Raw genomic sequence first — 24,100 nt, forward strand, 5'->3', positions numbered from 1 at the left:
AGCCCCCAGTTTGGTGCATCAGAGAAAAAAAAGAATTGAACATTCTGGAAACGAGAATACCCAGATCTTATTCAGTCTGCCATTGGCATGCCCTTTTAGGTAAGAGTGTGTATTCTCGGCTCTTTAACATATTTTAACATTGTTTTAAAAATCAGTCAGCAGATTCTGTCTGGGGCTGGCCATTAACTTGAATGTAACGCAAATAATAAATACAGAATAGGTACCACATACAGTATTAATTATTTTTTTATCCAAAAAGTTGTTGACAATATCATGGACATTGCAAAGTGCCATTGATGATTGATCAAGACATACTTTCTTCAAATAATTCTGTATTAAATCCAAGATGATGTTTCAGCTTAGCCTTCATTTGTCAACAAGGAATTACGCACCTACCGGTCAAACAGATCTGAAGATAGATGCTTTGTGGAGAAATCTGGGCAATCACTATGGTTACCAGACCTGCTTGTTTACCCAAATGCAATCATTTCGATTCATCACATCGGACAGGGCCAGAAACCATACAACGATGGCATTTGAACACATGAATAAGCAAACACTTATTCCACTCACAACAGTATTCACACAGAAATGTAACGGGAAATGGCGAAATCGCAGAGGCCTGGAGATACATTCCTGTGTGATGGGTCATATTTAACAAGAACTCACTGCTGGTAAAAGAATGAGAGAGAAAGAGAAAGAGAGAGAGAGAGAGAGAGAGAGAGAGAGAGAGAGAGAGAGAGAGGGCGAATTGGGTCAGGAATCATACATTCTTATTTCTGGTAAAATCATAAAGTCATCACTTAAAATCACAAGCTACAACATTCAGGGAATGTTTTCTGCTGCTTTTGGAGAGAAAAAAAGCAAGAACCCTGATTTTGTAAATATTGTATATAGTTCAGATATCATAATATTACTTGAGACATGGAGACGGACCCCAACTCTGAAAAAATCTAGAAAATGACTGCAGTACTGGGCCTTACCAATATACATGGACAAGTCTAAAGTCATTTTTCAAAAGAAAAATTGTCTTAAAGACAACAAATATGTTTTTACATTTGGGGGATAAATTATTAGCCATGTTACCAGTTACAGTTATTTAGGACTGACAATCTTGGCTTCTGGACAGTTTGACATGGCTGTAAAGGACCTTACAGACATAATTCCTAAAATAAAAATGTATGAAGTAAAATGTATTTACTGATTCAAATTTAACCTCCAAATCAAACTGTGGCTGAAAATATTTGACAGTGTCAAACCCACCTTTCTGTATGGCAGTGAAATCTGGGGACCCAAATATAAACTAAATTATGACTCCTGGGACAAAAGTTAAATTGAAACTTTCCACCTTGAGTTTTGTAAAAATATCCTGGGAGTTCAAAGAAGTGCTTCTAACCTGGGCAGAACTGGGCAGATTCCCTCTCTTGACTGACAATCTAAAGAGAGTAAATTCTGGTTCCACCTATCAGACTCTTCCCCAGAAAATCACCATCACTATGTGTTTATGCAGAGAGAAGCACACTGTGACCCTTTAAAGTACTGTTACTCATTGTTCTCTGTAGTACATTTTCTTTACATTTTGTGCACTTATCTGTATGAGTATTATTCTTTTATTATTTGACTTTATGTAATACATGTTTTTTTTTCTGTTTGTTTGTTTTGTTTTTAGTTAATGAATGGCAACATTGTACATTGTATATGGTCATGCCAATAAAGATCATTTGAATTGAATTGGGAGAGAGAGAGAGAGAGAATATTCAAAGACAAAATATTGTAATTTCAAGTGCAGCATTAAAGTGTAGAGAGTCAGTGGAGCAGAAACATCAACATTACAATTTATTTATGAAGAAGTCCATTACCATCAAATATTTACATGCAGCCATTTATGTGCAATAACAGTATGCAATATTGCGAAAACGCATTCTTGTGAATTATAGTCACTGGAATAAACTGATGAGCTTTCAAAATCAACATTCAAATATGCAAGAATAACAACGACTTAAAGGAGACCTATTATGCCCATTTTTACAAGATGTAATAGAAGTCTCAGGTGCCCCAGAATTTGTCTGTGAAGTTTCAGCTAAAAATACAACATAGATCATTTATTATACCATGTTATAAATGCCTCTTTTTGGGTGGAATCAAAAACACGCTGATTTTGTGTGTGTCTCTTTAAAAGCAAATGAGCTGCTGCTCCCCGACCCATTTCCGGAAGCAGGCTGCGTCTTTACAGCTCCTGCTTAGGATATTACAGCAACAACAAATCAGTACCAATATGACTGACAGCGTAAATACCGGAGTTCAGACAGGCCTGGACTGGGAGTTTACATAGCAAGTGGCCCAAAATTTGAGGGAAGTTGCTGTCCTTTTCTGCATATCACTGCGTCGTTTTGTGGTCAGTTCTGTGGCGGCTCATTTTAGCTTATTGCAGCCCATTCGGCCCGTTTTGAGGCTGACCCACCGACCCACTCGGTTCTCCCGATGGCCAGTCTGCCCCCGATTGGCCCCAAAGTGCGTCTGCCCACCGGAAAAATGCCCGGTATGCCAGATTACCAGTCCAGCCCTCAGCCATATATATATATATATATAAAATAACTGATCTCAGAGAATACAATCAGAGACAATGATAACTTTAGCTGCATTAGCTGTGAAATCAACTAACTAGCACATTCAGAAAGGCGATTTGCAAACATTCATATAATATAAAGTGCGATACATACATCTTGAGGATATAAAGCTGGAACACGAACAATTGGTACTGATCCATACTTGAGAATAACATTTTAGAAAATCCTGCTTTATATTGACACTCATTCACAAAGCAGTCTGGTGTAAAATTAATTGTACAAACATACAAGAATTTCTGTATGTTTTGGGGCACATTTCCTTCAAAAACTAAACTTGTCCACTGCGTCTTCAGTGGCTCTGATGCCGGGAGTACATGAAGACTTTTATATTCACTTTTACAGCCAACAACAGAACACTTATGATGCTTATGAAGCTGAGACATTATTCTTCTCACTGTATCTGCTCCAGCTCGGAAAATAATGTCAGACTGTGTGTAGATCACTCAGAGCAGGATCTATGATAATAGGGTGGAGTCTGTCACCAGTCGTGGGCGAGGCCTGCTCTAACGTGATGTCACTTTAGAGCAGAAACGAAAAACATAAATTTTGACACACTGTTTTTGATTAATAGAAATAAGAGGAGTGGGTGGACTTTTAACATTGTTGGTTGGTTGTGGACACACACTGCCGACTCACATTTATGTACAAACACCATGTAAAAGTGAATTTTGCATAATAGGTCCCCTTTAAACAAAACAAGCTCTCGTGTCAATGTTATTAACTGTATCACATGGGATGATTCTGATAAGCAGTGAATGGTCAAATAAAAATAAAACAATACACAATGTCTGTCATCAAACTGCCTTGAAAAACAAATGCTGCAGAATAAGACTGTTACTATGAAAATAGAAAAGAAAATGCACAAATACCTAACATTGCAAGCAACTGAAAACAAGATAAAATATAAGCTTCAATATAAACTGATTTGCATTTTCAAAACAAGTAAAAAATATGAATACATACAGTAATCCCTCAAAACAGGACTTCCCTGCGTGTCTACATACTGTCTGTGTTTCCAGACACACAGTGTGAAAATGCTATAACTGAGTTTGATGCTCAGCTGAACTTTACCAGCCAAATTTTAAGCAATGAATATAAGACTAGACATCTGGGACCCCCTGAATTTTTCTCTAAAACAAAAACCAAGACTTCTGGAGACTTCCTGAAACTAAATTGCCCTCTCTCTCAATCACACACAGCAGCAAGCTTATGCTAAAAACTGGCCCAGATTAAACCAGGAGAATGGAAATACTTATTTTTCATCAGTATCAAAGCCACTGTTCACCCAAAAAAACATTCTGGCATGATTAAATTACATGTCGTTCCAAACCTGTATGTCTCTTTTTCCTCTGTAAAACAATCAAGGAACTGTTAGGCAGAATGTTAGCCTCAGCCACCATTTACTTTCATTAAAGAGCAGCACAAACATTGTTTTATAATTCTTCTTCGCTTGTGTTCAACGTAAAAAAAAATGTCATACGTGATTTGGAACAACCTGAGGGTGATTTATTGATGGTTATGCCTTTAAGTGTCATATCACTATTTCTTAAGTTTGAGGGGGAAAAAAACATTTGAGTATTTCTAAATTTGTCCTTTTGTTCAATATCTCTCTGCTGCCTATAGTCACACACTAATGATTCACTCAAATTAGATTAAAACATGGACATAATTTACACCATCTTTCCTTTCTCATAAACAGACTGACATGTCAGTACAGTAAGTGTTGGTACACTGTACATGAGGCTGCATGTGAAAGTTCCCATCCAAATTAAAGCAGCTAGAAAGGAAAGAAATTGACCTATTCATTCTCTATTCTATTTATTTTAACCCTCTTTTTATTTGTATATTGAGTCATTGTGGCAATCTGTATGATAAACCTTGCAAAAACATGTTTATAAGTGGCTGGTCCAAGTCAATAAAAGCACTAATCCAAAACCTTGGTAACTCAATTATTCTGTAAAGAGAGAGAGGACATGAAACACTGCGTGAAAACACAGAGACGGTAAAGGGGAAAGTGATAGCACTGAATTGGAGACAGATAGATTTAGAGAAGAGAAAGTTAACAATAGTGACTGACAGAAAGAAAAAATGGGATAGAGAGATCGCCAAATAAAGATAAACTCGATTGCACATGCTGCAGACATCAAGCGAGGGCATGTCAATGGAAATCTGTTGTACTGAAGTCTCATTCCACCAGTTTGAAAGGTTGTGTTAGGCTGATGCGTTAGGCTGATGAGTGTTTACCTCTCCCTAAATAAGAAACACAGGCACTGGGACAAAACAAAGTAAAACACTAAAGGAAATATACAAACTGGGAAGCATACTGATCAGAGGTACAGCGGTGTAATCAAGTTTGCCCCCTCCTAAACAAAAATGATGAGCATGTCTTAAAAGAATTCTTTAATTATATTTCCTCACTAAAAAAAATGGAAAAGTTTCCTACTAAGGCTTATCTGTTTTTCTTTTTTCTTTCAGCAGTTGTCATAACAATAGTCAACGCTGGGGATGGTACAGGCAGGCCCCTTTAAATGATCGATGCTTAGAGCAATCACCACTGTACAGGAAGCATGTCAAATGACTGCTCTTATGAACATCTTGCTTGTGCGTTTGCATAAGTGCATAAACCCAAAAAAGTGCATCGATCTTGTGTATTTATGTGTTTCTAAAGTAATCTAACCTGGACTGTTTACATACTGGTTTGTGTGTTAGACAAGTGAGCAATATGCGCCACAGCCGCCGTGATCAGTTTGAGAGAGTTCAGTCAGTTGAACTCCTCTTGTCTTTTGCACACTCTCCCATAAGCCAGGAGTCTGCAGGATTTTCTCCACCAGCTCCTCAAAAGCACATTGAACACCATCCCTTGTTTTAGCACTGGCCTCTGCATGGGAAAAGAGAGAGAGAGAGAGAGAGAGAGAGAGAGAGTAAAACACAGTATCCTAACCAGATGTGGCATGATACAGTGTCATGATAAGCAATGAGCAACAAGGCATTTTGTCAAATGTTGCTCTCGATTTCAATCATTAACTCTGAATGTTCTGAATGTTCCAAAATCCTGCTCCTAATAACTGTACATAAAACATCAAATACATTGCCAGTAATTGTGCCACGTCACACAGTTGAGTGTGGACAGAGAAATTGTTTGAAGCCAGACGTTTGCTCCAGAACTGATAGCAAGACCACTCCATCCCCCGGTGGAGGGCCGGGAGGAGAATCCTCAGTTCTCCCTTTTTCTTTCGCCTCCCTTTGGGCTGCGGTACCCAAATTATCAATAAAAGAGCAATTCCCTCACTTCCTGGGTCCTCCCTTGTCAGGCAGGATCTACCACTGCACCATGTCCACGGGTGGCTTGACAACCACCGTGTGTATTAGATTCAACTTTATTGTACAGTACAGGTACAGAGCCAATGAAATGCAGTTGTTTTCGCATATTCCAACTAAGCTGGGGTCAGAGCGCAGGGTCAGCCATGAAACAGCACCCCTGGAGCAGATAGGGTCAAGAGTCATGCTCAAGGGCCCAACAGTGGTATCTTGACGGTGCTGGGGCTTGAACCCCCAACCTTTTGGTCAGTAACCCAGAGCCTTAACCACTGAGCTACCACTGGCCCCCTCGAGGGTCATCTGTTCTACGGGCAAATTATTTGTAATATTAATTTGATAATATTAATAGTCTAATAATAATAATAATTTAACAGATTAATGGGAAAACGAGCCAAATATCATCATGACATGGTCATAGTCATCAGCTATTTGTGATCACTCTTACCATCATTGATCCCGAGATCATCGTCTGTTTGCTCAACCCGAATGTGCATTTCTCTCTATAAATTAACAAAATGTTCCGACAGTCACTTCCTGTTTTTTTCTGACACATTCAGAATCATTACCGCTTTTTCTGGTGTCGCTGAGGCTCGCTTCATGCGTGCCGGTTTTTCATTATTATAGTTTAGTATTTCTCTTTAATGTAGAACAGTGTTAGCAATGTTACTGATAAATGGAAGTGGAGCGTAGTTCTAGCGGGAAGACCAGCAGGTGTACATCATCACATCATTAGCTGGATAACTCCTAGCCAATCGCACGTAAGCCATTGCTTTATATGTCTGCTCACAATCTATCACATTGCGGTTTCGGTGTGCTAACACTGCAACCTCCACCTCCCCACCACCACCAGTTGAGCCCTGTCCCGCAGGGGGGTAGGCTCCTCGCCCCTGCCTCCTATCTCCGGCAGGACATGACGGTTCCGGGTATAACTCCCTCGGACTGCCGGACGGGGCCTACGCCAAAGAGAGAAACATCACCTCCCGTTTTACATCTATCAAATAAATGCCATCTCAAACTTCACTCAAGCCTGCATGTCCTCCCGATAGAACATTCTTTCTCAGCCCTGGAACTCAAACCATTTTCTGATACTAGTGTTTTTCCTTGATGCCTAAACATAGCCAATCACCAGCACTTTTAGATTTAGGCACATCTCGCATGCTACATGTTTATCACTGATGTTGACGAGATTAACCCCTTAGTTATCGAATTTGGTACCGAACGACAAGGCAATTTGGTCAGTGCCTAAAATGTATCGAACTCAATACCTGGCCCTATTGCATGCACATGCTTTTTCAGTTCTGCCCACACATCAGATTGAGGTCAGTGCTTTGTGATGGCCACTCCAATACCTTGACTTTGTTGTCCTTAAGCCATTTTGCCACAACTTTGGAGGTATGCTTGGGCTCATTGTCCATTTGGAAAACCCATTTGCGACTGAGCTCTAATTAAGATTAAGTGTATGTAAACTTCTGACTTCAACTGTAAGTGTTCAAGACTGTCCCATGTCTAAAACATGCCAAAGCTCAGTGCACTTAACCCACACTAAATCCACACTATAGCAAATTCCGCTTCGGAGCGGACTTTCAGGCTAAGTGTATCCCAGAATTCATCACGTTCAGGATCACACCCTGCCTACCTGAGCGATCTGTGTATTTTTGCCATAATGACATCAAGGAAAGCTTTTCAATATAGGTTATTTATTATAATCAGATAGTAAAACTTAAGTGAAGCACACAATGGCGGCCAAAAGTTTGGAATAATGTACAGATTTTGAACTTATGGAAAGAAATTGGTGCTTTTATTCACCAAAGTGGCATTCAACTGATCACAATGTATAGTCAGGACATTAATAACATGAAAAATGTTCTATTACAATTTGAATTATTTTTTTATTTTTTTAAATTCAGAACTTCTTAAACTACTTCAAAGATGTCTCATTAAAAAAAATCCTCCACGTGCAGCAATGACAGCTTTGCAGATCCTTGACATTCTAGCTGTCAGTATGTCCAGATACTCAAGTGATATTTCACCCCACACTTCCTGTAGCACTTGCCATAGATGTAGCTGTCTTGTAGGGCACTTCTCACGCATCTTACAATCTAGCTGATCCCAAAAATCTCAATGGGGTTAAGATAACACTCTTTTCCAATTATCTGTTGTCCAATGTCTGTTTCTTTGCCCACTCTAACCTTTTCTTTTCTTTTTCTGTTCCAAAAGTGAATTCTTTGCAATTCTTCCCATAAGACCTGCACACCTCAGTCTTCTCTTTACTGTTGTACGTGAAACTGGTGTTGAGCAGGTAGAATTCAATGAAGCTGTCAGCTGAGGACATGTGAGGCATCTATTTCAAAAACTAGAGTCTCTGATGGACCTATCCTCTTGTTTAGTTGTACATCTCTTTCTATCCTTGTTAGAGACAGTTGTCCTTTGTCTTTGTAGACTTTAGTGTACACCTTTATATGAAAGCTTAATTTCTTTGGCAGTTTCAAGCATTGTATATCCTTCATTCCTCAAAACAATTATTGACTGATGAGTTTCTAGAGAAAGCTGCTTATTGTTTGCCATTTTTTACCTAATATTGACCTTAAGACATGCCAGTTTATTGTATACTGTGGCAACTAAAAAACAATCACAAAGACAATGTCAAGCTTCATTTAACAAACCAAATAGCTTTCAACTGTGTTTGATATAATGGCAAGTGATTTTCTTGTACAAAATTAGCAATTTATCATGATTACTCAAGGATAAGCTGTTGGAGTGATGGCTTCTGGAAATGGGGCGTGTCTAGATTTTAATAAATTAATTTTTTTAAATAGTGATGGTGCTGTTTTTTTACATCAGTAATGTCCCGACTACACTTTGTTATCAGTTGAATGACACTTTGGTGAATTAAAATACCAATTTCCTTCAGAAAATCCAAATCTGTACATTAATTATTATACTTTTGGCAGCCAGTGTAAATTTATTTGTGGATATATGAATATATTCAACATAAAGCGCAATATAACGTTTACAAATGTTTGGGATGACTTAATAGCAGCATCATAATTACAAAATATTACTTATGTGTATATTCCTTCTCGCCCAATAATCACCTTATTTTGTTTGTTCTTGCTTAATACTGCTGATGATTTTGGTAATTTATCAGCAAGTGTGGCATGCAATATACGGGCAAGTAAATGTTTTAAAATGAAAAATGTATTAACTACTACTATGGTTTATTTCTCATTTTTATGTATTTAAAATATATGTTTAATACTTTTTATTTGTTGTATAAACCACATACTCATAAGTTGTGTAAAGCAGTCTTTGGTTGTCTTATGTAAATGACAAGCCAAAGCATATCATTTAAATGGTTTGTATTATTAGCTATTAATGGATCGCACAGGTTTAAAGAATCAAGTTTTTTGGGTCAAATTTTCAAAACGTATTTATTATTTTAGGCTATGACAGTCACCGCTACCACAAACAAAACAAAATCAAAATACAAAAACAGTTGTCACAACCAGCACCAACATTGTGGCCAAAACACCTGAAATACGTAAGACAACTGGTAAGTAGGGGTATTGGGACAGGGCCAAATTCACCATCCGATGCATCCTCCATATTTTGACCTGATCAAGAACACTTCCGAGTTATTTTATGCATTCTCGGTACTTGCGTTCTTGAGTATTGTAATGCTAATTTGGCAGTGGTAGAATACATTAAACGAGTCCACGATAATGTAAGAACACATAAGAAAATTGAGAAACAGCCACAGTCAACGGAAGTTATGTGCGTTGTTGAGTTTCGAAATGTCAGAATGCAATTCATAACGAAATGTAAGTATGTGTTGCATTCCCTGCATTAGCCACTATAGTGACTGTCATGACGGACTAAGAATTTGAAGATAATCTTGTTGAACAAGTTGACATGTTAAAAGCTAGCTACCTAAATAATAACACATCTGGTTTAATGGCACAGACATTTCAGTGTAACTTTATTGTTCCATTGAGTACTGAGATTTTTTTTCCACCACAAAAACGCAAGAGCACACATAAGTACTGCATGTTCAACTAGACTGCACACTCGCAATGCGTTGGCAAAGAAAAAGTGCAAGCATTTATGTTGTGTGTTTTATATTTCAGGCCTAACAAGTGTACATACAGTACAGAACAACTTGAAACAAATAGACCTCAACCTAAATGCAATACGGAAGTATGACTGCACAATGCGATGTTAAAAAATAAAAGTCTTCAGGAAACGACTGCAAAAATGACAATCCATTTCTCCAAGTATCCACACAGTGGAAAAAACACTTGGCATTGTGAAGATTTTCAGATGAAAGGAAAAGGTAATACAGCACGCATGCTGTCCATCTGCACATTTCATTTGGTGTGATGGGTTTGCGGCTAATTCAGACAGATCGCTGCTAACATACCCACTCATGAGGTGTGTCACGTGATTTACAAGCCAAATCCACAACGCAGAAGAATGCAGAATGACATATACAGGACTGGAACGATTAAACAAGCTCAAATGAGAAAGAAATTGGACCCTTTGAATTTGCTGTCATAACAAATTAATGCTCAAGTTGAACAAATAATCCATCTTTCAATTAAATAACATAATGATTGTTTTTAGCAAATGGGCCTAAGTTTTTAAAAATAGTCGCCTGTGTGTATTATGGCAGTTGAATAAACTAGCTTACGTCAAATGTCTGATTTTTCCATGGGTGAAGGTGACGAATCTTGAAATGAAATATGGGAACACAAAAAAATCAAACCCAAGTAAAAGGGCAATGGATTCTCCTTTCAGGTTCTGAAATATGAGGGTTTCAAGCACTTCTACTCAGGATGAACAGAACAACCAATGCAACTCACCTATGAAAAGCATGGAATGTTTTCTAGCAAATTTCAGGCCCTGGTCTCGCTCTAGTTCACGGTCTTCCTGCACAAAAAGAGAGAAAATGACTCTAAATGACTGCCCTGAGAAACGACAGACGATTTGTCATTAGACTTACAAAAACAGGATGATTCATCCATGCTTACACCAGCATTTTGTATTTAACAAAGCAGTACTATTATTATGAAGAGATATATGGAGTAATGCAAAAGACTAATGAGAAATAGCAAATATAGACCAGATCTATCTGACAGGCTTTAGGAACTGGGTGCAGTCAGGAGTTATAAAGAGTTAGTTCACCCAAATATTTAAAAATTATGTCTTCATTTACTCACCCTCATGTTGTTCCAAACCCTTATGACTTTCTTTCTTAAGCGGAACACAAAAGAAGTTATCAAGCAGAATGTCTAGGCTGCTCTTTTCCAACTAATGAAAGTCAAAGGTGACCACGGCTGGTACCCACCCACTTTCATTATATAGAAAAGAGCAGCTTGGACATTCAGCTAACTATCATATATTTAAATTTTTTTGAGAACTATTCCTTTAAATATACTGTATGAGTGTGAATGCAATGTATAAAAAAGTAGGTGCATAGAAAGGATCTTACCTTATCTATTTTGTTTCCTACAAGCATCTTGACAAGGTCATTTCTCGTACAATATGTCTCTAGTTCAACCAACCAATTATCCAGCTTAGCAAATGTCTCTCGCCTAGTGACGTCATACACTAAAAGACACAACATATTACAATATATTCGAGAGTAACACAATAGAATACATTTTTAATACACAAATCCAGTTTACCATAGAATATCCCATGGTATTATAACATCACTGGTCTAATATTATGCTGGTTGCATAAACATCTTGGATTATGATGTGATTGTAAAAGACATGGGTCTTTCATAGTTGCGAAACCTGTTTTGTACGCGTTTTACTTGTTTACCTAGTATGACACCTTGAGCTCCTCTGTAGTAACTTGGTGTTAATGTTCGAAACCGTTCCTGGCCTGCTGTGTCCTGTAAACACAAATCACAAGCACTGCATTAGAATTATTAAAGTCTGATTAAAGATTTTAAATGGAAGTAAAATTGTGTGCATATATGTAAGAATGAATATTATGAATTAACAAGACATGCATCATTTTTTTTAAATAATAATAATAGAGAATTGCCTTCCTTAAAGAAAAAAGAAAAGCATGAAAGGATCAACACTCCCATCTTCTGGTATATTAGTGAAATACAGACAAAAGCGTTATAAAGGGCTACCGCATCTTTCCCATGCAGTATGTCCAAATTATGAGCTGATTGTCCAGAAAATGGTATGAGTGTAACTAAATAAAAAAAACTAACTTTCCAAGACACAAACCATCTCTGCTCTAAACTCTATCTAAGAAAAGGGGAAAACATTGTTGATTCCTCACCCAGATTGCTAGCTTTGCTTTGTTTCCATCCACAGCAAGGGTTTTCACCTTGAAATCTACACCTTAATGGGAAACAAATTACATGTTTTAGAACATATTACAAGCAATCCTTTTAAATCAGATTCTGAATATTCCTAATATCAGTGGTACATTATTTATTCTTTCTTTTCTTTCTAAGTCTAGCATATGTAAAAGGGCAGGTAAACTATTCATAAGGATTCAAAAGAAGTCTATGGAAATACATTCTAGATGTTTAATAAAGATTATGGTAAAACCATATATACAGTAATTTTTGATAGCCCCAGATAATTGTCAGGCAACAATCCCAGAGCACCTAAAGTCAGAAACTCCTGAATGTACAACTAAATAGGGAATTGTGGGTTTATTACATACAGACAAAAACAAAATAGGATGACTCAACCACCTGTCTCATCACTCAACAGAGCCACACCACTTACAAACACAAGTGATTTACATCCCATAAAGAAAAATATAGAAAATAAAGTATGTGTAAAGATGACATGGGAAGACTAACAGAATAAATCTCTCAGCACTCTGTAAATGAAAGAGCGGGAGGCATAAATTATTCTGAATTTCAGCATAGCACTGACAGATTTACCAGAGGAAATCTATGAATGAGATCTGGACTTGTTTAGTTTAGACTGATGGGCTTTGAGAAGAATATGGCAGTCAAGCCAACTCTCCATGTGCACATCAACTATGGTAAGTCGCCATCAAGAATGAGGAAGAATTTTGCCTGTGTCCACATGAAACCTCCATTGAAAAGACAATTAAATATATTTATAACTGTGAAACAGGATTTGACATAGATGCATGTATTTTTCAATACTTCTAATTTAGCCCAACCACTGGCTGTCCAGAATGTCAACAATTCCAAAGCTACTTTTCGAGTAAAACCGGCAGTAGAGCAGCAATGCGTGACTGATTTAGGCCTTAGTTTGTGGTGTATTTTTTTTTTAATCTCTTTTCATTACATTACTAAGAGATACAATATCACACACTAAGTAGACTAACCATGAAACACCAGACACTCATAAATAGTATATCTCATAGATAGATAGATATATAGACAGACAGACAGACACGGTTGAAGTCCAGATGTTTACATAAACCTTAGCCAAATACATTTAAACTCTGTTTTTCACAATTCCTGTCATCTAATTGTAGAAAACATTCCCCGTCTTAGGTCAGTTAGGATCACTACTTATGTTAAGATTGTGAAATATCAGAATAATAGTAGAAGGAATGATTTATTTCAGCTTTTATTTCTTTCATCACATTCCCAGTTGGTCAGAAGTTTACATACGCTTTGTTAGTATTTGGTAGCATTGCCTTTAAATTGTTTAACTTGGGTCAAAGTATTTAGGAAGCCTTCCACAAGCTTCTCACAATAAGTTGTTGGAATTTTGGCCCATTGGTCCAGGAATGGTGTAACTGAGTCAGGTTTGTAGACCTCCTTGCTCGCACATGTTTTTTCAGTTCTGCCCACCAAAAAATCGGATTGAGGTCAGGGCTCTGTGATTTGTTGTGCTTTAGCAATTTTGCCACAACTTTGGAGGTATGTTTGGTGTCATTGTCCATTTTGAAGACCCTCCTGCAGCAAAGCACCCCCACAACATGATGCTGACACCCCCATGCTTCACAGTTGGGATGGTGTTCTTTGGCTTGCAAGCCTCACCCTTTTTCCTCCAAACATAACGATGGTCATTATGGCCAAACAGTTAATTTTTTTGTTTTGTTTCATTACATTTCTCCATAAAGTAAGATCTATGTCCCCATATGCACTTGCAAACCTTTTACTGTGGATATAGATACTTGTCCACCCGTTTCCTCCAACATCTTCACAAGGTCCTTTGCTGTTGTTGCTGTTGATTTGCACTTTTTGCACCAAACTACATTCATCTCTAGGAGACAGAATGCGTCTCCTTCCTGAGCGTTATGATGGCTGACTGGTCCCAATATTACTTGTGTAATATTGTTTGTACAGAAGAACATGGAACATTCAGGCATTTGGAAATTGCTCCCAAAGATGAACCAGATATGTAGTGGTCCACAATTCTTTTTCTGAGGTCTTGGCTGATTTCTTTTGATTTTCCCATGATGTCAAGCAAAGTGGCACTGAGTTGAAGTTAGGCCTTAAAATACATCCACAGCTACCTGTCATGTCTTGCTTGTCCTGTCTTGTCATGTTATGTCTCACTTCTGTTCTTTCCCTCTACTCTGTCTCCCTCTGTTGGTCATTCTATGTTACTTCCCTCTCCTTTACTCCGCTCCCAGCTGTTTCTTATTTTCCCTGAGTTCCTCGTTAATCCTCTGCCCACCTGTTCCCTCTTTCCTCTGATTAACTCTCTATTTCTCTCCTCTCTCTCGCTACATTCTCTGTCGGATTCTCACTCAGTTATACTACCCCTTAGAAGCAACTACTGCCCTGTCTGTCTCTGTCCAGAGTCCTGTCCTGCTGGCGTATACCATTATTATACTGTTCTCCACTAAGGACCTTCTCCGATCTCTGTGCCCAGTTACCTGACGCCACGAGCTAGTGGCACTCTACAGCTACCCGCTGCCTTGGGAGAGACCCGCTGGCTGTTATCGCTTCTCCACTCACCCGGTCAACTACCTGTGGACCACCACCGCTCCAAGGGAGCGTTTGTTTGCTGTTTTTGTTATCGTCCTCTCTGCGGACTGTTTTTATTTGTATTCCTCTCAAGGAGAAGACCCTGTGTTGACTTTTTACTGAGCTTCATTAAAGAATCTGTTTGTTTCTTACATTGCGTTTGGGTCCTCACTTACCTTCATAACACTACCCCTCCAATTCAGTACACCTCCTATCAGAAGCTAATTGTCTAAAGGCTTGACATAATTTTCTGGAATTTTCCAAGCTGCTTAAAGGCACAGTTAACTTAGTGTGTAAACTTCTGACCAACTGGAATTGTGATATAGTCAGTTAAAATTGAAACAATCTGTCTGTAAACAATTATTGGAAAAATAGATGTCCTAAAAGAATTGTCAAATCTATAGTTTCCTAATATTAAAACTGTAGAGTTGCCAAAAAAAAATGTTTTAATGAATTCAACCTGTGTATGTAAACTTCTGACTTCAACTGTAGACAAACAGACAGATACATGATGTATTTTGGCTATCTAGACTTACCAATGGTTGCACCAATTTCTGGATCAAATGTATCATCTGTATATCTCAATAGAAGACTGAAAGAGAGGAAGGGAAAATAGGAAAGGGTAAGGCTGTTATAAGCATCTATAAAGCGTTAAAATGAGAAAGACTATTTTCCATCTTAGTACAAAAATACAACAAATACATAAAACACACACCATCATTCAGTACATTATGGGAGTTTGAGATCAATAGATTAATACTTATAATATTGTTGAGTTGATGGTATTACGTAAACTATATATGATCATTAACATTTATACAGACATATCAAGGTACATTGAAGGAATAAAACACATGTAGTTCTACCTAAAATAACATTTTCTAAAGGCGCAAATAAACAAAAAAGTTTTAATAAACAGATCTAGCAGTGTGCGTTGTTGATGTTCTCTCAACTGACGTCTGTAGACTTGAACTTGAGTCTCATACCTGGATTTGCCCACTCCGCTTTCTCCAATAATCAGTATTTTCAGGGTGGTAAGAATATTCTCATTCATCTTTACCGCGTGATGTCACTGTTTGCAAATAATGTATGTATAAAATTAAAATGTAAAGGGGAAAATGTAAAGAAACTAATAATTGAGGGCTAAACTATGGTCTCTTCTTCGTTAAAGACACTTGCTGTGTATAAACAAGCTTAAAGAGGTTCTGCCCTCTAGTGGTTTAAAGAGACACGACAGACTTTTTGAGTCTCAAGTTAAATTTCAGGAATATGTTTGGTCTAAGTGTGCCGCACAATCCCTCAAAGTGAAGCCAAAACGTCTCGATCGCTCACCCACACCTATCATATCACTTCTGAAGACATGGATTAAACCACTGGAGTCTTATGGATTACATTTATACTGCCTTTATGTGCCTTTTGGAGCATTAAAATGTTGGCCTACAAAATTTAAATATTCTTCTAAAAATATGAATTTGTGTTCTGCAGAAGAAAGAAAGTCATACTCATCTGGGATGGCATGTGGGTGAGTAAATGATGAGAGAATTTAAATTTTAAATCTCTTTAAATTGATTTGGCTAAGCCAAAATGTAATATGATGTCATTATTTCTACCCTCATGTTGATCCAAACCAGTGTGAGGCTTTGTATTATGTGGAACACAAAATATGTTAGACAGTCTCAGTCACCATTCACTTTCAAAATATATATTTAAAAAAAACATTCACTGAAAGTAAATAGTGACTCAGGCAAACATTCTGTCTAATATCTCCATATTGTGTTGTATGGAAGACAGAAAGTCATACAGGTTTGGAACAACATGATGGTGAATGATGACAGAATTTACATTAATAATAATAATAATTCTGTAGTTAATGCACAAATTAAGATTTTTAGAAAAACAGCTCTGTTGATCCACATAGTGCAAGTGATTGGTGACCAGCTTTTAAGCTTCAAAAAGCACAAAGGCAGCATTAAAGTAATCACAAAAATATATTTTGGTGATTCACATTCTTCATGCATATTGACATACTGAGCAGGGAGTAGAATTTATAATAATGAATACTTAAATAATTATTTGTTTCTCACCCACACCTATCATATAGTGTCTGAAAACATGGATTAACCACTGGAGTCGTCTGGATTACTTTTATGCTTCCTTTATACTTTTGGGGCTTCAAAGTTCCGGCCACCATTCACTTGCATTGTATGGACAAACAGAGCTGAGATATTCTTTAAATAATCTTAGTTTGCGTTCAGCGTAAGAAGAAAGTCATACATATATGGGATGGCATGAGCTTGAGTAAATTATGAGGGAAATTTCATTTTTGTGTGAACTATCCCTTTTAATTCAGACAGAAAAATGTATTTTGTTTTACCAGCATGCATAAGAGGTCGCCAGTGTTCTTCTAGAATCACTGGTTTTTATAGCGCGAACATAACTTTGGGCATGGAATTTGTTAGTCAGAATTAAAACAAACCTTTCCATCTCTTTCATATTATATGACATCTTTGGCTAAACCTATGTGAAACACAAAAGTCAGGCCTAGAGTGGCCAGTCTACTATTTTACAAACTGCATGTAACAACATATAGGTGGACTGTGCGACAGGAGTCAGGACTAAGAATAGCACAATCATTTCTCTCTAAACTGTAAATCATTGCAGTTTTATAAAATCCAGGAAAATGTTGCCAGTTATGGTGTAATACTCCATTTACTGCATCACACTAAATTATAAACACATTGAACATATAGTCAAACACAAGCTTAATTTTTAAAAGCAGTTTAATAATTTCTATGTACAATCCATTTGTTGCCAAGTTGACAACAGTCATCAGCAAAATAAAATGTATAAGGTGCAAAACATACAATGGTGTTGAAACCTCTTCGCTTCCACCTTCTCCCTCCCTCAAAGCAATTTGACACTTGAAGCAAAATTGTTCACATTCCACATTTGACCTTTATTTCAGTGATAAAGGAAATTGCCTCAACCTAGAAGATTTTACTTTCTCAGAAGTTAAAAACAAACAAACTTGATAAGAATGTGAATTACCAAAAACAAGAATGTGAAAGAGGAGATTGATAGTAAAAAAGGACTTAAAACATTGATCTGTTTCTCACCCATACCTATCCTTCTGAAGATCTTAATCTAACCACTGGTGTCTTATGGATTACTTTTATGCTGTCTTTATGGGGTTTTTTGGAGCATAAATATTTTGGTACCAATTCACTTTCATTGTGAGGACCAACATAACTTCTAAAAATATTTGTTTGTGTTCAGCAGAAAGAAACACATTTGGGATGCATGAGGGTAAATAAATGATGAGATCATTTTACTTTTTTGGGTGAACTAATCCTTTAAGAGCAAGAGACATTACTTAATTCCGAAAGACACTTTTCTTTGTGAGAAAAAACAACAAAAACCTACTGATACCAAAGTTTCACCCAATGCTGACTTTTACAAAATGACTGGACAAAGATAAACTCTGAAAATCTATGGGCCTGAGTAGAAAAAGGAATTATATTTACACGTGTTTCTGAAAAATGACCGAAGCCTGTTGGCAACATAGCTTGAAAATGTGAAGCCTTAAATCAAAAGCCAAGCTTCACTGCACGATAAACAAGCATTTATAAATGTGCCTTGAATATGAAAGTCTAATCACCCTCATGTCTAAATTAAGCACCAAAACTCCCTAATCTTGCTGAATTAGGAGTGAACCGTTTAAGCATTGCTTAAAAGCACCATTGAGGTCAGGTGGATGGACTTGAAGTGGTCACAGTGGTATGGGCAGGTTTCTACCAAAAAACAACAACTTATATTAGAGCCTGAACTCTTTAAGAAATATTCTGACTTTTAAAAGATCTCTGTCAAACATTTGTTCAACCAAACATTACTTTTAAGTAAACAGATTACTTAGTGCTTTTACCTGCACATGCAAAGCTATTGAATTTGAACCTTTAAAATGACTTGACACATGACATTTCACATGTGTATTTTTCTTTCTGTTACCACACAGTACTATAACTGTCAGTGTATTGATGCATCGCAGTGTTCTGGTGATGTTGTACATATTCAAAAACATGAACACAGGATTGCAGTGTGTGTTCGTTGGAGCATTAAAGGAAAGCATAGCAGAATTTTCAGGCCCAGTTTCCAGAGCAGTCAGCCAACCGAAGGCCACACCCTGGCCTGAGCTGCCTTGTTCCCCATGGGCTGCTGTTGCCATAGCAACCTATCCAGTCAAAAATAATGGGCCAGACACCAAAAAGGAGACAAGGCTGGTGAAATACTTTCATACAGATTGCACTTATTCTACAGAACAAACTTGGAATGATAATTTTCTGTAGTTTACATATACTAAATGACATTTATCCCGTTCCCAATAGAAGCTGCTCTCTATGACTAGCATGAAGCCAAATGAAAGCCATTGCTAAATATCAAAACAGACAAACACAAAGAGGCCTATATTTACTTAAACATTTACAAATAAATATATGGAGATTTTCGTCTTACATTGATGGCTTCTTGTTGGAGAAAGAAACAGACTTTTATAGACACAAGTAATTACAGACTGAGACCAGGGAGCTTCCCACACATCTTACGAGGTGCACCTTTACATTGTAGTTAAGGACCATGTTTAAGACAGGATCTGTTTAGTTAACAAATTTGTATTTTTCTCTTTTGTTCTGTATTTTAATTTTGCTCTAGCTGTGTACTATTCCGGGTTACTAATGAAATTTGGTATGAACCCCTTTCACATTTCCGGGACTGGAATGTGTAAGTAAACTATAGCAGGTTACACTTCTGTAGTGGTAAAGGAGACTCCACAGTAAATATTATTTTTGCATTTCTAACAAAACATTTTTTTTTTATCATGACATTCAGAAGCAATATTTGAAACAGCAGATGTACTTGAAACCATACTGCAGCAGTTTCAACTAGTTTTTTTATGCCGAATTAATACAACACAAACAAGAATGTTCTAAATTTACAGAAAATAAGAAAATAATTATAAAATGTAACAAGTTTGCTATATTTACACTGCTAAATAATGCAGAAATGTCCATCACAGTCTGTGAAAAGGGTCCATTTTTAACTAAATAATAATATAAATATTATTGGCTTTTATATGACAAATTGCTAGCATTTTCCCCCAGCTGTACGTAGTTTTGGGTGAAAGAAATACAGTATATGTAAATGCACAAATTAATATCTGTGGTTTAAATCATGGTCCAATGATAATGCTTGGATGACAATGGTAAAATAGCAGGTTACTCAGTCAAAGTCTTACAAAATTGATTTCAATTCTGGAAAATAGTAGGCCTATGGTTCAGTCAATTAAATTTCAACTCAACTCCGATGAGGATAAAATTAAATAAATAGATTCAATGAAAGTGAAAGGATGGTGGAAAGGAATTTATGTGCCAGACTTCATCTCCCATTCCTGCAAAGAAAATAAAAACATTAGAAAGGCTGCACAGGAAAAAATCTATGCACTGTAAACAACCCAAAATAAATGGACAATGTGGCAGGGTGGAGGGCGGGCCGGGTCGTGATCCTACACACCCGGTCCCGTATTAGGCTAACGATCTCTCTCTCCCGCACGGCCCTCTGCAGTCAGCCTTTAAACCTCATGGAGGCATAATTAGCCTAATACGGGACCGGGTGTGTAGGATCACGACCCGGCCCCGCCCTCCGCCCTGCCACAGACAGTTTATGCAAGATTGTATTGAAGGCATTGTTCACCCATAAATAAAAAAATATGTAATTATTTACTCACCCTCATGTTGTTCCAAACTCATATGACTTCCTTTCTACAGTGAAACACAAAAGGAGATGTTAGGTAAAATGATAGTCTTAGTCACCATTCACTTTCATCCCTTTTTTTCTCTCCATAAAATGAAAGTGAATGGTGACTGAGGCTAACAGTTCAGAACATCTTTTGTGTTCCACAGAAGAACAAAAGTCATACAGGTTTGGAGCAAAGCAAAGAAAAGGATTAATACTTTTACATGAGAATTGGCAGATGTTACTTGCTATTTATATCTGGTGTGATGCCTAAAACAAGTATGTATATATGCATGTGGATCCTCACCTTGGCTTTCCTGAGGACGTGTCCTCGCACAGGTGAGGCTTTCTGTTGCGTCTGTCGGCGCAGCAGAGAGGCGCTGTTGACTGGCAGAGAGCAGGTCTCGGTGTCGCTGGTGTCACAGCTGGAGATAGGTGAGTTGTCCACCGTTCGCCTCATTAACACTGGAGACTAAGGACAGACTTGCGTTTAATATATCATCAAAAACTGAAAGTAACATAAACCTACAGTTAGCATGACATAATTTCTATTATAGAGCTCTCAAAATTACTGCTTTTTTTTAACAGACCTGTGGGCTGGAGCTGCCCGTTTTGGGTTCAATGGTCAAGCCCAGAGAGACGCCTCCATTCAGGGCTTTCTTCAGACTTTCCTTCACCTCTGTCATCTCCAGCTCCAGATTCACTCGCTCTTCCTCTTTCAGTTTACATTCTTCCTCCACTTTCTTCAGTCTCTCTGTCAGAGATGCCTGAGAACGCTTACCTGGTTGGAATAAACAAGAGATTAATTTATATCGTTCACTTAAAACATTCTTTTTGAAAAGGTTTTGATACAAATACATTAATCCTTAATGAACAGCTATGTGGAGTGGGTTTTCACCAATTATATTTTGCTGTGGCTGGGGCTACCCAGTGCATTGATGTAGAAATACAAACCAGTAGTCACAGCTAGTTAGGACAAAAACTCAGATTAACATGAAGGAGATCAATTTGATAGCTTGTCACTTTATGAAAAACTGAGACAGATGAGATCCAAGTTAGAAATTAAAATTCAGAACATAAATGCCATAATATTGCTGGCATCCTTACCTGTGTTGTTCTCTATAGCAGTACGCAGGTCCTTCCTGTCTTTTTTCAACTGGATCAGGCGGTTTCGAATTTCCTGCTTCCTCTTCATCAACTCCTCCTCTTTCAATTGGAGTTTCTTTGCATCTGCCTCCACTCTGTTTTTCCCGTACTTATACTGATCCACACCTATGAAGATTAATGACGCATTACGATCAAAGTTAACCATTAGACAATCTCTCCATTTCAAACTTTTGGATTTGGTTCAGTCTTGCATTAAAGGCCTGTGAGACCACAAACACAGATTAAAAGACTGAATTTATACCACATCCAAATATTTGGTAGTCCATGTAAATAGGCCACTGAATGGTTAGAATGTCTGAGTGTGTTCTGTGTGGACAGGCTATGACTGACTGCCTGTCTGAAATGGAATTTGGGGTGACTGAGTTTACAAAGGAGCATGTCAACAGAGCCACTGCTGTCTAAAAGCACTGCAATTTCCACATACCGCCATTCTCCACAAATCTGTGTGGCTTCTTTTTCCTTGAAAGAAATTAGTGGTGTAATAGCAAGGATTATGGATGCAGACTTAATGTCTGCTTAGTTTAGTTTCAGCTGGACGTCCACTTCAAAAAAAAAATTTTTATAAAAGAGGAAGGACTTATTTTAAGATTATCTATTACTCGTGCGTTCCCATTTAATGTTTTAAAATCTCTTACTAGAATTATTTCGTTTCACTAGCAGAGTGCCGCTTGTTCCATTGGCCTTTTTGGGCTGGCTCTTGTCCAGCTTCTGCTTCGCAGTGATCCCATTGGTGGTCAGGGCTTTCTTTCCCTTCAGCTGATTGGCAGAAAGAAACAGCTATAAGTGCATAAGTAGCAGCTAATTCAAATGAGCTTTTTCACACATAAAAATTAGTTTACACTAGCAAACATCTGATATTTAAGGACTTTGATTTCACTATTAACACCTGTTTTTTTCCATTCAAAGACTTAACACTTCTTCAAACCAAATTCACCTAAACCACAAATGTGGCTTGACTAGTAGTGTCATATGTTTTAGTTATACCATAGCTGCCAGAAACACTTTTTCTGACTCCAACCCTGGCCAATAAAATATAATCCACAGCGAACAAAGGCCTCTGTAAATCCATGTAAGGCCATGGCCGCACACACACACACACAGCCATGAATATTATATAGATCACAAACTGGAGCTGGGTGGTCCATAATGCATACAATACACATACTGTACTTGTAATATCAGAGTCTGAAGTTGTTTTATAGTGTGATACAGTGAGAGAGACCCATGATATGACCCATAATGTCAAACATCCCATATCAGCACTAACATAAAGAGTGGATTCAAACCTACACATGTTGTCAGTTTTGCAGAGACAAGCTTAGTGGTAATGTTTTGAATGGCAGGGTGGGTGGTACCACAAAAAAAAACATACGATTATATTCATGCATTCTCTCTCTCTCTCTCTCTCTCTCTCTCAAAAACCCACCAAGCTTTTGAAGATTGCTTTATGTTTGTTCATGTTAAATTAAAGTAGAAGTGAGAAGCACTAAAGCAGTGAAATCAAAGGATATTCAGTGTTAGACAAACATCCTCGGTTAGTCACCTGAGTAGTGTTAGTATTAGCAGTTGAAGAAGAAGAGCAAGAGGAGAGAGATTTGGTGCAGATCGGTGTGTTGTAATGCCCAGTGGAAGACAGGCTTGACTTGAGAGAGTAGCGGGCTACTAGTTTGGAGGAAGGCAAGTTTTCGTAAAGATCTGTATTCTCATTGTGATTCTCCTCTTTCCAACGGTGACCTCCTGAGGCTGGGGAGGAGTACTGCACATCTGGTGCCTTCTGTATCGCAAGCGTGCAAGCAAAAGCAGAGAAATTATAAGAGAAGGTGATGAAAAGAGGAGAGGAGTGGAGTTAGGCAGGCCCAGGAATGAAAAGGAGTGGTGAGAATTTGTTAATAAAATTAAAGCGATAGTTTGCCCAAAATGAAAATTCAGTTTATTCACCATTTACTCACCCTATTATTATTCCAAAATTCTATGACTTTCTTTCCTAAATTGAACACAAAAGATGTTCGGCAGAATGTTATTATCAGTCACCATGCACTTTCATTGCATCTTTTTTATACAGTTCAAGTGAATGGTGACTGAGGCTGTCATTGTCTAACATTCTGTCTGACAGCTACTACCTTTCTGTTTCTCGGAAGACAGAAAGTCATACTAGTTTGGGACAACAAGAGGGTGAGTAATAGATTACTGAATTTTCATTAAGTGAACTGTGCCTTTAATGCACAAATGAGTTCCATCAGGAACATATAGCATATAGTAGTAA

General features: G+C 37.6%; 2 protein-coding genes across 4 annotated transcripts in view; both read right to left on the reverse strand.

The window, feature by feature from the left end:
* Window positions 1–1,791: 1,791 nt before the first annotated feature.
* On the reverse strand, window positions 1,792–16,051 carry rab18a (RAB18A, member RAS oncogene family). Its single transcript, XM_052112311.1, has 7 exons — window positions 15,873–16,051; window positions 15,423–15,478; window positions 12,252–12,313; window positions 11,775–11,847; window positions 11,437–11,555; window positions 10,808–10,874; window positions 1,792–5,505 (listed from the first exon to the last, which is right to left on the reverse strand). Exons 1-7 carry the CDS (start codon window positions 15,938–15,940, stop codon window positions 5,333–5,335), a joined length of 618 nt encoding a protein of 205 aa, XP_051968271.1. The 5' UTR covers window positions 15,941–16,051; the 3' UTR covers window positions 1,792–5,332.
* A 1,615-nt stretch (window positions 16,052–17,666) lies between these two features.
* LOC127633290 (actin filament-associated protein 1-like) overlaps window positions 17,667–24,100 on the reverse strand; it is a 117,097-nt gene continuing 110,663 nt past the window's right edge. For 2 of the 3 annotated variants that reach the window (XM_052112295.1, XM_052112294.1), the window contains exons 13-18: window positions 23,381–23,608; window positions 22,473–22,593; window positions 21,778–21,942; window positions 21,261–21,451; window positions 20,978–21,142; window positions 17,667–20,326 (exon numbers count right to left, since the gene is read on the reverse strand). In XM_052112295.1, coding sequence (XP_051968255.1) covers window positions 20,300–20,326; window positions 20,978–21,142; window positions 21,261–21,451; window positions 21,778–21,942; window positions 22,473–22,593; window positions 23,381–23,608 — 897 coding nt within the window. In that variant the 3' untranslated portion in view covers window positions 17,667–20,299. The remainder of the gene's footprint in view (window positions 20,327–20,977; window positions 21,143–21,260; window positions 21,452–21,777; window positions 21,943–22,472; window positions 22,594–23,380; window positions 23,609–24,100) is intronic. The other variant, XM_052112296.1, reaches the window with a different exon arrangement.

This window comes from Xyrauchen texanus, chromosome 40 (genome assembly GCF_025860055.1).
Source record: "Xyrauchen texanus isolate HMW12.3.18 chromosome 40, RBS_HiC_50CHRs, whole genome shotgun sequence".
Taxonomy (NCBI): Eukaryota; Metazoa; Chordata; class Actinopteri; order Cypriniformes; family Catostomidae; genus Xyrauchen; species Xyrauchen texanus.

Bases quoted from the DNA above. Each gene is read 5' to 3' on its own strand.
- rab18a (XM_052112311.1), bottom strand. From the start codon at position 15,940: ATGAATGAGAATATTCTTACCACCCTGAAAATACTGATTATTGGAGAA. The intron at 12,314-15,422 runs GTAAGTCTAGAT...TTTCCCATTAAG, and splicing joins AGAAATTGGTGCAACCATTG to GTGTAGATTTCAAGGTGAAA. The intron at 10,875-11,436 runs GTAAGATCCTTT...CTTTTTGTGCAG, and splicing joins TAGGAAACAAAATAGATAAG to GAAGACCGTGAACTAGAGCG.